The sequence below is a fragment of the Dermochelys coriacea genome, chromosome 9, assembly GCF_009764565.3.
Source record: "Dermochelys coriacea isolate rDerCor1 chromosome 9, rDerCor1.pri.v4, whole genome shotgun sequence".
Classification (NCBI taxonomy): Eukaryota; Metazoa; Chordata; order Testudines; family Dermochelyidae; genus Dermochelys; species Dermochelys coriacea.
The window spans coordinates 28,202,553-28,218,317 of record NC_050076.1 but is presented as its reverse complement, the minus strand read 5'-3'; the positions used below and the strand labels follow the sequence as shown (position 1 = coordinate 28,218,317).

General features: G+C 39.9%; 1 protein-coding gene across 1 annotated transcript in view; it reads left to right on the top strand.

Moving 5' to 3' along the window:
• The first annotated feature begins 612 nt into the window (after positions 1 to 612).
• Positions 613 to 15,765, top strand: part of TSC22D2 (TSC22 domain family member 2) — a 33,137-nt gene continuing 17,984 nt past the window's right edge. Inside the window, exon 1 of the mRNA XM_038415182.2 lies at positions 613 to 2,570. Coding sequence (XP_038271110.1) covers positions 613 to 2,570 — 1,958 coding nt within the window. The remainder of the gene's footprint in view (positions 2,571 to 15,765) is intronic.

The following is a 15,765-nucleotide window of genomic DNA, read 5'->3' as shown; positions in this document are numbered from 1 at the left end:
CTACCAAGATGCGCCTGGTGCTGATCTCCAGGTAGAGACTACAAGAGACGGGGCGGGCGGGGGAGCCAGGGGGCCTGGCCTCACCCGGCCGCCACTGCCGTGGTTCCTCTTCGCTCAGGGACTGACTGGCTCTCACACGAGCGGCCTGCTCGCCCGCCCAGGAGCCCCGGGGCTGCCGGACGCCGCCACCCCGGCGCGCTGCGAGGAGCAGGAAGCCTGCTGGAGAGCTTCGCCTGCTACTGCCGCTGCGGCCGCACTGCGAGGCCGAGGAGGCCGCTTGGCTTCAAGAGGGGAAAGAGGAGGCCCGGAGCCCGGTCACCACAGTCCTCTGTCCGGCGAGAGGGAGGAGGCTTGCTGAGGGGCCCGCAGCTCTGCTGAAGGGGGAGGAAGAGGAGGAGCCCAGCCGACCACCAGCCCGGTGTGGTGCCCGGTGAGCTTGGGGCTCTGTGGCTGATCCAGACGCTTGAGGAGGGAGCCAGAGGATGTATAATAGCGTTTGGGTCTCGGCCAATTGATCGTGACAACCTTCGCGTCTCGCTCGGACCCTGCCTTCTCCCCGGGGTGCAGACCGCTTCACCCGCGCTGGCAGAACTCCCTCCCCAAGGAGGCACCATGTCCAAGATGCCGGCCAAGAAGAAGAGCTGTTTCCAGATCACAAGCGTGACCACGGCCCAGGTGGCCAGCAGCATCACTGAGGACACTGAGAGCCTGGACGACCCAGACGAGTCCCGCACCGAGGATGTCTCCTCCGAGATCTTCGATGTGTCGCGGGCCACGGACTACGGCCCGGAGGATGTCTGCGAAAGGAGTTCTTCCGAGGAGACCCTCAACAACGTGGGTGACGCCGAAACTCCCGGTGCTGTCTCCCCTAATCTTCTCCTGGATGGGCAGCTGGCGGCAGCGGGGGCTGCTGCTGCGCCTTCGCCGGCTGCTGCGAACGGGGGGGCCATGCCCAAAAGCACCGCGGTGCCCCAAGTGGCTGCTGTCCAAGTCCCCTCCGCGGCGGCAGGAGGCAGCAGTGCGCAGATTTCCGCTCCCGGGACCATGTCTCAGACGACTGCGGCCGCATGCAGTTCACGCTTCAGGGTGATCAAGCTGGACCACGGTACAGGGGAGCCCTATAGGCGGGGACGATGGACGTGTATGGAATATTACGACCGGGACTCGGACAGTAGTGGTGTCCTGGCCAGGACTGGGGATTGCATTAGACATAGCAGCACCTTTGAGCAGGCTGCTCAGGAAAGGGACAGTGGCTTGGGTGCCACGGGGGGCTCCATGGTAATGTCAGCGGTGCCAGCATCGGCACAGGGCCCAGAGTCCCTAGCTGACAGCTCCCTTACTGCTGTGTCACAGCTGCTCCAGACGGAGAAAATGAACCAGCCCTCTTTACAGCAACCTAATTTTGTCATTGGGCAGCAACAGCAGCTGCAGCAGCCCATAGGCGGGGCCATTCCTCAAAGTACTGCTCAACCAATGTATTCTGGAGCTACAGTAACAAGTCAGCAGACTGTGGTGCTGCCGCAGCAAACCCAGTCACAGGTAAATGCACAAAGTGTTGTACAGGGGGGACCTAACGGGAAAGGTATGCCACCTCCGAATGTAACAGTAGCCCAACAGACCATGCCCATGTCACAGCAGCAAGTACAGCAAGCAAATGTACCAGTGACTCAACCTCAGCAATTTGCTTATCCTCAGCCCCAAATTCCACCAGTGCATCTACTGCCAACACAAGCTTCTGGCCAGACAGAATACATGCAACACATGACAGTTATGCAGAGTCAAGGAACTATTCAACAAGCTACTACAAGCTCTGTTCCAAGTACTGGGACTTCTAGCCTTCCTGTGGGCCAGGTGGCTGCCCAGAATCCTTCACCTGTTGGAGCACCGATGATGGGAGTTTCACCGCAGCCTAGTGAAGCAGTGGGACAGGGATCAGGATTGATGCAGAGTGGCCAGACCCCACCTAGTCAGACTGTCATACCGCAACCAGGAGGTGTGGTGCAGCAAAGCATTGGACATACAGGGGTTGTGCAACAGAAATCCATGACTCCTCATCAAATGGGTGGAAGTAGTCAAGTGTCTGGAATGCCTAGTGCTCCTCATGCTATAGTGTCTGGAGTTCAGAATGTGCCTGCAGTTGTGCCCGGTACAAGTGTGCCTAGTGTGTCTACCACTTCCGTTACTATGCCAAATGTCCCTGTTACTTTAGTTCAGTCACAGCTGACCAGCCATACATCTGTCAGTAGGAGTACCAGTGTGGTTCAGCAACATGTTGGACTTTCACTAATGCAAGGCACAACTAATGTACTTACAAATCTGCCACAATCCAACCTTGGACAGTTTCAGAGTCAGACTCAACCTTTAGTAGGCCAGATTGATGATACTAGAAGAAAATCCGAACCCCTACCTCAGCCACCACTTTCTCTCATTGCTGAAAGTAAGCCTCTTGTGAAGCCTCCCATTCCAGACACTCTAACGAATCCTCTTCACTTACCTGCAACTACTCCTATGAACAGTCTTGCCAGCTCTGTATTTGGCATATCTATTCCTGTTGATGGTGATGAAGACAGGTATGAACCATTTTATTATAACTTTAAAAATTCATTTAACTACTTGCTCTCCTACGTGTGTATATATAAATAATATATGAATGAAGTAGTAGTTCTTCTCCCCCTAGCCCATCTCTTTGAATGCATTTCAAAGCTGTCAACTGCTAATAGGTGGGGGGAAAAATGGTTTAATAGATTGCTATATTGTAGTAGGTTTTTTGTTTTTGTTTTTTTTTTTTAAAAAAACAACAAAACCACTGTGCTTCAGAGACCACCCAATGTGTGGTGTGTTTTGATTAATTTGAAGAGAACTAGCATTAACCATCTTCCCTAATTGCAAAGATCATAAAAATCAAGTTCAATAGCAGTGTAAATTAGGAAAATACTTGTATGTATTAGCATAATTTAAGCTTTTTTGAATTTATTTTGGTCCAGTGAGTTGAACAAAAGTGACCCTCCCTCTACTTTTAGCATAGCCATTCTTAGGGAATCTCTTATCCCCTCAGTAGACATTAACTTCATTAATAGTGGAGAATCATTTTGTTAGGCAATATTGACTGGAACTGTCAGATTTTATCAACTTCAGTAAAGGGTACAGTGAGAGCATACTATCAATTGATTTGTGTGAGTTGCAAACTGTTTTTTTTTCTTTATTTTTCCTCTGATGTAGATAGGACTTTTAAGATTCCTTAAAGCATACAGATTTTTAAAAAACAAATTAAAAACCTTATCCTGTAGGTTTTGCTGGATGGGTAAAGCTCTGTGGCCTAAGCTAATCAAATATGCCTGAATTTGAAGGAGGCTTTCAGGGAAAGGAGTGTGTTAAGGGTTGAAAATGATCTTGGTGGGACAACCTTATGTTGTAAAGGGAGCTAAATACATTGTTACAGTTCAGATTATTATGAACAAGACAAATGTGTATAATGAAATGTGCCTATTCTTTAGGGAACCAGAATAGCCATTTCAAAATGAAAAATATTTTTATTCAAAAACATGTCATGCAACAGTTCACACATCTGGAAAGAAGTACAAAGCTTTGACATGTAAAAATCTGGCTTGTGCAGAGTAGTACTAGTAAAAACTTGCTCTCATGTGGGGGAAGGTAGAACATAATTTCAGCAGCTCTCTTATAAGGTGTAGTTTTAAAATCCAGAAGAGCTTAATCCAAAACGTTGATTTCCATTTTTTTTAAAGGGGGTGGGGTTTCAGCATCAGGTTATTAACTGTGAAATATCTGGTACAAAATCTGAACAATCCTTATCACAGGCACAATCTGATATACTGTGTAATCGCAGTATAACAAGTTTGGGGTTTGATGACAAGTAGAACAAATTCTTATAGTCATTATCAAAACTATGAACTGCTGTTTGTTTATAAACACTAAAATTTATGAGATCTTTGGAAGTCTTGTTACCTTAAAAGATCCCCTAACTTTATTATAGGTCACTGTAGACTACCATAAAGCTCAAAATAGCTTCCACGCTTCCAAAAGACCTCACATTTGTTGTGGATATTCTCTTAGCACTTTTGCTATAGTGAAATCTTACAGGATGCCTTTTCTGCTTCAACTTCCTTGCCCTCATGCCATAACTTCTTTGGGAATGTCTGTAAGAGTGCTTGACAGTCTTCATTCCAGTAGTACCATCTTATCTGTACCTTTTTCAAAAGGTTTTGTTTTTAAGGGAGAAATACTTTGTTCAGAAACTTTTAGTTATTCCCATCTAAAAGCAAATATGCAAATAAGAACTAGGAACTGACAGTATATTCTAAGCATCCTCTTTTCCTGTGTTGTTAGTTTCTATGCTGAGTACCCCAGTTGGTGTGCTTCTCTTAAAGAGCCTATGCTTCTCAATCTTTTATATCTGTGTGGTGTGACATGAAAGTATATTCAGCGTCCATGACATTGCACTAACCAAGGAAACCTATGAAATATGAGGCTAGCTTTTAGTGAGGGTAAAGTACGGGATGTACTTCATTGCGTGGGTGTTTAAAGCCTTTTTGAACCCTATAAACAAAGACCCCATTCCTTCAAGCTGTTATGCACAGGTGGAGATTTCAGTGGGGCTCTGTGTAGGAGTCAGTCCATATGGGACAGTTTGCATGCTTGAGGCCTAAAATTAAATAACTTGCAAAATCTTGTACAGTTCACTTAAGAAAGCACAAGATACACTGTCAACTTAGATCACATTTGTCTTTGTGTACAAATGCCATAACTGAACAGGACTTGTTTGCTTTGTTTCACAGCACTCTTTGTACAGATAATGTTACTGTTTCTCCTGTGCAGATACTTTCCCTGTTTGTATGGGTCTTTCATGCAGCAACACAGAAGAAACTTTTTTTTTTTTTTTAAACTAGGAAAATATTAATGGGAGGAGGGAAGGAAGAAGTTGCTGGGGAAGTGGGGTGTGGAAGTCGCATATAATACAAAAATGGAAGTAATTCCAGGTAACTGACAAGATCTGAAGTTGATAGGGTGCCTTTAACTGAATACAGTTTACTCTTGTCCCAAGTAGGCCAGTTCTGTGCTTCAGTGGGCTTCCATGAATGTACATTCACAAACATTTTGTATGTTGGGGCAGTATTAACAGGAGAAGACTGAATTCAGGGGACCTAAGAGGTAAACTTTATCTTGAATGCCTTTATCCTTGCCAGTGGAGTATTTCTTGTGAATCTTAACCCTGTTTACAGGTCACCTAGAACAGTCTGCAAGCTAGATGCAGATGAACCCCCTCCCCACCCTTTTTTTTCTTAGCAGTCTTTTTGTAACAACTACATTTAAAAAAAACCTGAAAGTTTAAATCTTGGAGGGCCAAAATCTGCCTTCAGCTAACACAGTATAGCACAATAGACTACAGTGGAGACTGCATAGTGGAGAGAATTAGGCTTGGAGTGGTATATAGTCTAATGCTGGTGTCAGTCATTCAGTGGAGGGGGCCAAATTTCCATTTAAATCATGGTATGTGGGCTAGAGTATAAATTTAGGGCAGCCTGCTTCCCTCACACTACAGAAAAAGTCCAGGGGAAAATTTGAATGGCCCTTGTGTAGTAAACTAATGCTTAGCTATTCGTTCAGTACCTTATTGTTGCATTCGTTATCACTTGGTAGGAAAACCATGTTCACTTTCAGGACCACTGCTATTTTTCTTCCTTTTTTCCTTCCGTTTTTTTTTTTTACTGTTTTCCTCTGTTTTCTTGGTTCAGTTTTTCCTTTTCAGCAACTTAAATTCCAACCTACTGTGGGCTTCACTTGCACCCATTTTACTGCTTAAATGATCAGCAATGAAATAGTTTGACCTTGAAATGTCATAATTGGGCTTAGAGTTGTCACTGTGATTGAAATTTAGAGTTTTTAACGTTTTTTGAATCATTGTTTCAGGCTGCCTGCAAACTTAGGAAGCTAACGCTGTTAGTTTATACTTCGCACGGTGCAGGATTTGAAGGATTTTTCTTTGCAACCATAAGGGCTAGAAACTTCTAAAAATAAACATTTAATTTTCATATCATTTGATCATTATGGTCATGTAAATACATCAAATGGTTGGATGTTTGATACCTCTGATTAAATTACAGCACTTGTAGTTTGACAAAAGAATCAACTCATATAGGTAACTTTTTTAAAAGAATCTCAAATGTAGGTCTTTCAATGGTTCATACGTAGCTCTGCATATAGAGGGTTTCTATTTATTTTGTAAGCTGTTACATATTTAAATGTAATGAATAACTGTTTTTAAAGTTAAAATGGGCTGGATAGGATTCATACAAACTTTAATTGGTATGCAGAGTAACTTAGCATCTGTGCAGACAGTATTAAACTGTGTCTTAAAGTGTATTGTTACTGATGGACTATATATCTAAAATATTTCTTGTAAGGTGGCAAGCAGCCTGTAGTTTGGATCTGTTGTGTTTTTTGTTTTTTGTTTTTTTTGGTAACCCTTACTTAATATATTCTATTCTTTTACAAGATTTTGAATAAAACTAGTGTAGCTAGTCCTACTGTTGACCCAGTGAATAATGAGGAAATGATTAGTCAGTAAAGCTCAAATGTCAGGAGCGAGGGATAGAGAAATGTTGGTATGCAACAAAGATTTAAAAAACAAAAAACCTTACTGATTTTAGCAGATGCTTTTACAAAGAGGGGAAAATGCTTTAGACTGCAGATACTTCTCATAACTTGCATAACGAACAGTTTTGGTTCCCTTCTCCAAATTAAGTCAGTGGACTGAATAAAATGCAACGATATTTGAAGATGGAGGAAATAGTACATTTAGTCAGTATGCTAGATCTAAGTGTTGAAACTACCACATATGTTGGGGAAATGAAGAAAAATGTCAATTTAAAAAAAAATTCTAGCTGGTTTTTCATGCTTAATTTTTAAAAATAGTACAAATTAAAGTTCTTGGTGAAATGAAGTTGCAGATCTTAATAATCTAGTGAAATGCTCCAATTTAATTGGACTTCTGAAATGTCTTGTTTTTGTAGAGGTGTGGAAAGGTGAATACTCAAATAGTGAAGCTGTCTGTTGGGTTCAAATTTACATGCTAGCTTAGGACTGTGTTTTGGCACTTGAAAAAATATGTTGCCACTCTTAAAAGAATACATTATTGAGAGAGCTCCTACACATTTGGCAGACTTCTGGAGCAAAATATTACCAGGCATGTTGGAAAAGGAGCAGAGTACAGATCATTTACCAGAGATAGCTGACCAATGTGAACTGCACAGGCTATATTCCAGGAACTCTAATGAATGGCTGCGATTGTGAACTGTCAGCTACAGCAGCTAGACTGTTGAAAACCTGATTGTAAGGACCTCTTCATGAAGTATCTCTCTCTATTTAGTTAAACGACTTATTTGTATAGTGTGCTAATTGTTGCTAATAAAGTATTATAATAAAACTGAGCTCTTGAGGCCTCATTCATAATATAAGAACAAAATCTTGCATTGGCATTAACATAACTTTGATAAGGGTCTCTTTATTTTTTTTTTTTTTTTTTTTTTTGGAATAGAGCATATAATATGCACCCTGAGTAATACATAAAGGATTATGCAAATAGATACCAATAGACAGTGCTTGAATTGTGCTGTTGTTGAATACTGTCCCTCTTTTTTCTTTGTTCTTAAGTCTACTAGGACTTCTCTAACTCCACCACAGCTGCAGAGCTTAATGTTTTCGGTCTCTCAAATCAGAGGATCTCACCTAAGTAGAGCTGAAAAACCATATATGGGCAAGTCCTGTTTCAAGTGATGAGTGTCTTCAAGTAGATCAGTATTCATCATGGAGACAGGAGGAGGAAAATAGATTTTGACAATCACAGTTAAAATAGAACTAAAATTCAGTGAACAAAAATCAGCCATGCCAAATGGCATACAGATGCTAACACATCTTTATTTCAAATTGTATGAGGTCAGCAGCAATGAATACATGGATTTTTTAGATAAAATAAGATTTATATAACCAATTAAAATTAACTTTCAGTAACATTTCCTTCAAAAATGAGATGCAGTCATGATTTACAAATCTTTTTAAAAGGAAATTGTGGACCTGAATACTTTTTTTTTTTTTTAAACTTGGTTAACTTTGTCTCAGTTTTCGATGGCATAGTGTTTGAAGTGTCCTGAGAACTCTTTAAAATTCATGTACACTTTGTAATGGTCTTTGCTCCCTTGTTTTATGAGGGTCTCTTGAGCAGTGGGGAAAGTGGACAAAGGTGCTGTCAAATGAAGAAAGTAAACAATTAAATTGTATCTTAGACTTTTCATTGAAGTCTTTCAGCTGTAACAGACAGAAAAATAAAAAATTATTGATGGTGTCCCTAAGGGATGCGTGCGCATGTGCTTCTTTTTCCCCCCCCTTCCCCCCCCCCCGGCTTTCCCTTCTAGATTCTTCTGGTCAAATACTGCAGGTTTGTCAAGCTTCTTTCATCCCAATAAGTTCTACAGTACTCCATAGATAGCTACTTTAGCTATTTCTTTCCTTATTCTCTCTCTAATAATCTGTTTGCAGAAGTAATGCTTAATGTTTTTAGGAGAGGAAGTGAAGATATATAACTAAAAAAATGACTGCTTGCCTACATTCTCCAGTCAGAATCCAACTACCAGAATTGGAATTTAGCCCAGATGCTGAGTTTCATTTTTGAGAAGTACTGCAGAATCTCTTGTGACCACAGGTGCCATTGTAGTAAAGAGAAACAATTTGATGTTCCCTACTAAATGTGTTGGGGTGTGTGGGGTGTTTTTGTTTTGTGGTTTTGTTTTGTTTTTTTTGGAATCTTTCATTTATGATATGAATAGTGTATATGTAAACTTTCAGTTGGTGCTTCAGATAGCAATTTCCAGTCTTGGCATTCATGGAACTGAATAACGAGTGTTTGCTATTTGTCAGCATATCAGAGTTGTCTGTGCTTATTGTATAGTCAGCAGGCATTAGCTATAAGAAATTTTAGGGATCTCTTCCAAATAAATAGAAAACAGTTCTTTAAAAATGTGCATGTGCACATAGAAATTGCAGCAGGCATCATGCAAACGCTATGAAGTGTGACCATTTTGTAGTTGTGTTGGATAAATCTTGATGACAAACTACTGCAGTTGGCACCCTAGCTGACAGTTATGAGTAGAGGTAAATGCTTTCAGTTAATAAGAGTGAACTGTTATCTCCTAGAGGTGGCTCTCCCAAGTTTAGAGTGATAACTGTTGAGGTGCAGTGTAAGGCTGTATTTTCACTCCCTGTTCTATAAACGTTCTTTGGCATAACAAGAACTTCCACTTCCATCAAATCTGTATTCTTCATGAGCTCAGAAATAGGATAACTTATTGAAGGAATGGTACGCTTTGCTATGTATATCAACTATGCCAACCTAACATTAGGCCAGTAAGTCTGGCTGTTTGCTCATCCTTCTATCACTGTATGAAAGACAGTGTTGAAAACAACCACCAACAGTCTAATTGTTGTTTGTCAAAAGAATTTCGTATTTTCCCTTAGAGGTTGGGAAGGAATTCACCACCTCTGAAATTACTGTAAACTAATTGCATCCATTGTCGTTACTCCTTGATTTGAGAACATTTTCATGTTGCAAGTGTAACTGAGGAGGAGATGAGAGAAATGTTAAACTGATCAATGATAGAGGATTGTACTTCTCTTAGTTAGCTGCTACCACATACAGTATCTGAGAGAGTGAGTCTCACATGCTTCACAGTAATGGTTGTGAATTTAAGCACAGGTGGAAGCCAGCAGAAACACACTAGTCCTGTCTCCCCAGCCTCAGGAAGAAGTGACAGGGGAGAGGGGTGGAATGGAAAAACAGTAGTCCACAATCTGATCTTTATCTGCATAAGGTGCTGTGTGTTAAGCTCTGGTTGCCTCTTAAGAGATGTGGACAACTGACAGTAGGTGGAGCACAGTCCTGTTCTTGTTACACTAGCTATGCTAATATAAGTTGAAATTTGATTTTCTCCAAATAGTCTCTGATGTTAACCCTATGAACAACTCTGCAGGTAAATTCATTTCCTATAACTCTGGCCCAAAAAAAAAAATGCAAAGCTTACATTTTTATTTGAATAAATACTCATAAATTGTTTTCATATAGTTGTATACAAAAGCAGTATATACAGCATTTATCAGCTACTGTATGAGTTGTTGCATGTTTCTGCACAAGTAAGGTAGTAAACAAAATGGAAGCTCCAGCAGTCCTGGTTTTCTTGTTGTTCCCATTTCTAATGTTAACTAAGGACTAAATTAGTAGAGCAAAAAGAGGAATAACAAATCTAAGAGTATTTTTCCTGTTGCCTTAATATGAGCTTCAGCAGAAAACTTTAACAGTTCAACTTCTTTCACTGAGAATCGAAAAGAATAAGACCACATCTGGATTTATTGGCTACTTGGATTGTGCAATAAATTTCCCTCATTCCTGTAATTGAAAAATGATTCCCTTTCAGTAGACTAGTTATTTAAATTGCTTTGCACAATGCACTTATAAATACCTTTAATGCCAGCTCTTCGTACCTTGTGTTGGTATGAGGTTTTGACTGCAGCAGGCAGACATGGCAGAGTATCCTTTTAAGTATAGGTCAGTGGGTTTGAAGTCCTAAATCCCATATTACTGAAACACAAATCAAATATTCTAAGAATTATAGTAATTTTCAAGTTACATATTTTTCTTGTACATCATGTTACTGATGTACCCTTGGACTATTCTTACTACCCTGTCTACAAATGAGTCCTCTTTTTTGTATATCGACATGAGAAGACATTGAACCACCAGATGTAGAAATTTACAGCAAAATGATGTTTAAACTCTTACCCTTTCAAATTGGCAAACTGAGGTAGCTAGCCAACTGTTGGCTTAAGTAAACCATTTCAAAATGCCCAACCCTTGTGTTTGGTTTTTGTTTGTTTCCTTCAGATATAAAAGCAAGTACTTTGCACTACTTACTAAGAGGCAGAAGTTAAGGATTGTTACAAATGGCAGTTGACTGAAATTCCCTCACTTTGTGAAGTGACGAGACTTCTTGTTCAGGGTTTTCAGAGACTTAATGGAATTCAGCTAACAACAAATTTTCCTGGTTTTTCAAAAAATGGACTTTCTACTACTAGTTGATAGTCTGAGGCCTACAGCTATACATTGTAGCCATAGGAATAAACAGCAATGAATTTTAACTTTTTGCTTTTGGTTGATACTATTTCAATCTAGTGATGGTAGCAATTAGCAGAGCTACATACTGGGACAGTTTATCTGGTCTTGTTGACTTCCTGCATCCATTCTGTAACCAAAACAAAGCTTCAGGCTTCAATACAATTAAAACTCACGTGCAAGCCAGAATATTTGTCCTATTCATCAGTATTGCGTGCAGAATTTTTTGGGGATGGAGGTGGAAGCAAAAGGGATAGTTGTCTCCTTGTGCATGTAATGCACATAAGCAGGATCATTTCCCCTCCTGAAGGAGATCTTCTTAGATTCTGGTAAACACAGCTCTGTTGCAGTACTTGCCGCAAGTGATTTTTAACTTAATGTGAGACAGATGGTTTTTCCCAGCTTATTCTTCTGTAATTATATCCTTGAATGTCCTCCTCCATCTGGAAAAGTGAGTATCCATGGAATAATAGACAAAGACTGACATGATGATTTACCCTGACTTGGTCTCAAAGGATCCCTTCCCAATTTATAGACGCTTCTCTTCTTCTTTACCCCCTTCCCCCATTGGAAGTTGATAAATGTTGGAAGTTGAAATAAGTGACTCAACCCCAAAATAGATAAGGGAAATGGAAGAGCTGATGCCAGCATCTCAAGGGACCAAACTGGAAGGCCAGTGAAGCTGGCTTTCACTGAACTTCCTCATGCTGCACACATGAGCCAGATTGTTTGATTTTAATCCCTGCTTAGTGGCTATGTGATCCCTTCTCAGGATGGAAACTTGTTTCTTCTCCAGCACCTTTCTTTGAGATCTACGAGAAAGGTACAGGCTGCTGGTAGGGCTGGACAATTTCCATCAAAAACGGAATTAAATGCTACTACGAGGTGATTAGAATTGTCTGGGGTAGCTCAGTTCTGATTGTGGGGTTCGATGGGAAGCAGTAGGGCCCTTGGAGAACTGAGCCAGCTTCCTACTATAGTAAGTGCCTAGAGCTCCTAGCATCAGAGTTCATCCTTCCCCTTGTCTATTTCCTTCTCCAGTTCTCTGAATGAAGCCCCTTTTATCCAGTCAAAGTACTTCTCTTTCTGAGAAGAGCATGTTTGCAGGCAGCCATTACTGCTCCAGGTACTAGTGCTGCTGGCACTCCCCTGCTAATTGGGGAGACACTTTGTCCCTAGAATAATTGGAGGGGTCCTAGGAGGGGTAAGTAAGTCTCTTTAAATATCAAGCTTTATTGTGCTGTGTAGATGTACCCTAAGACTCTCTTGTCTTGTACCTTTCTCTACTTTAGTCTTCCAGACTTATTCCTCCCTCATTTCGGCCTCAACAAGTCCCCTCCTCAATCAGCTGCAGGTTTTGGTTGTGTTTTGTTTTTTGTTTTTTGTTGTTTTTTTTTTTTAAATCAGGATGCATACTTACCAGAGTAATGTGTTCTGGGGGCTCAGTATTTTTGTTTGCAGTGCATCAGGACCAAAAACCTCTGGGACTTCATATTTGCTCAGTTTTTTTATGTTGGGCTGTGGTCTCTGGGATATACTTCACACTGGACACCATCCCAGTATTGTATCTGACCTCTAATAGGGGAAAGGTGGATTTTTAAAAGGGGGACTAGATATTCCCCAAGTCAAATGGCTTCCTCTTTTCCACTGCTGCACCCCTTTAACATCTCCCCTTCTCTTCTCCCCCCCCCCCTTTTTTTATATTGCATGGCTCAACAGTCTAATACACTTACACAGTGATAGTAGTTCAGACCTGTTCCTTAGGCACACATTTTGTTATGTCAGTTTGTGGGTTAGTTTTTCCTGTGGGGTAGCTCTTCCTGTCAAGTTAGTTCTTTTCTCTTGAACAGACCAAAACTAACCTACCTTGAATATAGCAGAAGAAGACTGGAAAGTGCTTTCCAGTATATTTGCAATTTGTCTAAAATGCCCTTAAAGCCCTGTTCTTCTATAGGTTATCAATTTAAAAATAGATGAAGCTTGTGAAATACACATGTTGTGGTTATAAACCACAAGTTTCATATTTAATAATAGCAGGTTTTGATATCTGCAAATATATGCATTCAGGATTGGAAGTAGGTGACTGTTTAAAATCACTTCCTGAGGAAGAGGGTTTTTAGCACTTTTTTAATGCACTTGTTGTATAGGGGAGACAGAAAAGAGCTTTAAGACTATCTCAAAACTTAAGCTATGACAGCTCATGCTATACAAATGGTAAATTTAAAAATTGCATTGTTTGTATCTTTGAAGCATCTATTTAAAAATGGCATATAGTAGCTTAATGTATCTGTCTTTCCAGTTTATGGGTTTTTTTGGTCATAACACTTTGTGTTAAACTTTTTAGAATGCATATGTTCGAATATGAGAACATGATACTTTGTTGGATGAACAACTTCTGATATAGCAGCTTTCAGGCCAAATTTAAAACTCCTAGGGGCAATAAATGACACATGCTGGCCAATAATGACCAGGAACTGTAGTATGTATGGGGCACTTTTTTATTAAAAAAGTAAATACACCAAGTAAATCCTCTAGGTTGCTGTAGGAATCAAATGACAGTTTTCTCTTGTGTGCACAAAAATTGATTTATTTTGCATACAATTGTGATTTGATATCTTTCCTGATGAAGTATTTATTCAACACCTTTCTTTAATCTGTTCTCATGTGGAATCCTGTAGACACTTTTAGTATGGTAGGTTCAGAAGGGAAAGGCTATATATCAGGGTAGGTAGATTTTTTTTTTTTTTTTTTTTTTTACAATGTCCTCTGAATTACTTTAGAAGAGCTTTTGTGCCATGTCGGTTTAGGGAAAGGCTAAGTAAAATTCCCCATCTCCATGGCTGGTGGATTGTAGTATCCGTAGAACATGTTTTCCCATACTATGGTGATGAGCATGAGAAAAGCCCATAAGAATGCTAATTATATATTCAGTGCAGGTTTTAAATGGTGTGCTGTAAAGTGAGGTTTGGAGTCATTGAGGATTAAAAGAAAATTATTAAATAGTTACCCATTTAGTAATCTCCATCCATTCTGTGCACCAAGTCAGGAGTCTTGTGAGGGGAAGGGAGAATATATGTTCTTTTAAAGACTGTGTTGTACATATTCACAAGAGGGCTAAATTAAGGTTGCACAGACAATCTGAATTTTTGAGTGCTTGTTATGTGACTTTAAAATTCTTAACATAGTTCTTCGGTATCTGATACTAATGTTAGGGTTATATACTGATACACCGCTTGCTAACTGAGGCAATTTTCCCTTTCTGACTGTTAGACTTGGAATCTAATTCCTTCTGTCACCCTGAAGTCTGGAATTAGAATGGCATGACATGCAGAGATGTGGAGATAATGTGTTTTTTTGTTTGCTTTTTTTAATAAAAGACTGAATGTGAGAGTTTGTTGTATTTGCTGGTCATAATTTAGGGAACCAGATTTGGAGACTAAAGGCTTCACCTTACCCTTTTCAGCCTATATATTGCAGCACACTTTAGCCTACAGTTCAGAGGTCCACGTAAAATCCTTGAGTTTAAGGTGAAGTAGCACTTCTATGGAGGGGGGCGGGAAGTAGGGATTTTGAATGCTGTTTTAGTGTACTTTAGCTTTTGTAAATATGCATATCTTTGGATATAGGCATTCAAAATTGTACATAGCACACCAATATGGTGGTTTTGTATATTATCACCATAACATGGGACCTATTTCATTAATGGATTTTTGTTGCACAGTATATGCTCTGGCAGCAGCAACTCGGAATAGTCTCGATTATATATCCTGAAATACAGATTCAGAACTAATCTTCATCTCCTTCATGGTGGTACATTGCACTTGACCACTGGGACAAGATAGTGTTTCTCAACTATTGAACCATAATCGTGAAGTTTAGCAAATGCAACTCAAAATTCACACCGTGGACACTTAATAAGCTATGCCCAGAGGGATGTATTTTAAACTTATGCTCTGTTTAGCATCCAGAACAAGAAAATAAGATGCAAGAGTATGAAAAGCTAAAAATTCTTCATATTTGTCTGAGTTGCTATATGTCCATTCTCTGTCCTTTTCATTTGATTCATGAGTATCATAGAAATCCTTCAACTGCTTTCTACCAAGCATTCCTTTGAACAAGTTATGTGAATTGAACTTAAGTATTGAATGTATACATGCATGAACAGCTTTGCACCATGCAGTATCTCATCATTCACATAATGTGCTCATTTTCTTCATTTAGTACCTTTTGAAATCAAGATACTTACTGGATAGACTAGTACATCCATGGAAATCCAAAGGCAGTTCAGTCGCTCAGACGTTAATCTTCTTAACTTTACAGAATTGAAAACATCGTATGAGGTTTTTTCCTCTTCCTTCTTCTGTGCATATCTGAAATAAACTACCTAAATTGAAAAGATTTTAAATGCAGAGCAATTGCTATAGCTCATCTTTATTAAAATAACAATATGGATATCTAAATCTAGTGCAAATACCTAAAATTCTGTGTCTTTTTTTTTGTTTTTTTTTTTTTAAAGGATGAAATTTTGGCAATGACCTTTTAAGGGCTATAATATTTTGGCATGGTTTTTTTATAAAAATGTCCTGTTTAAA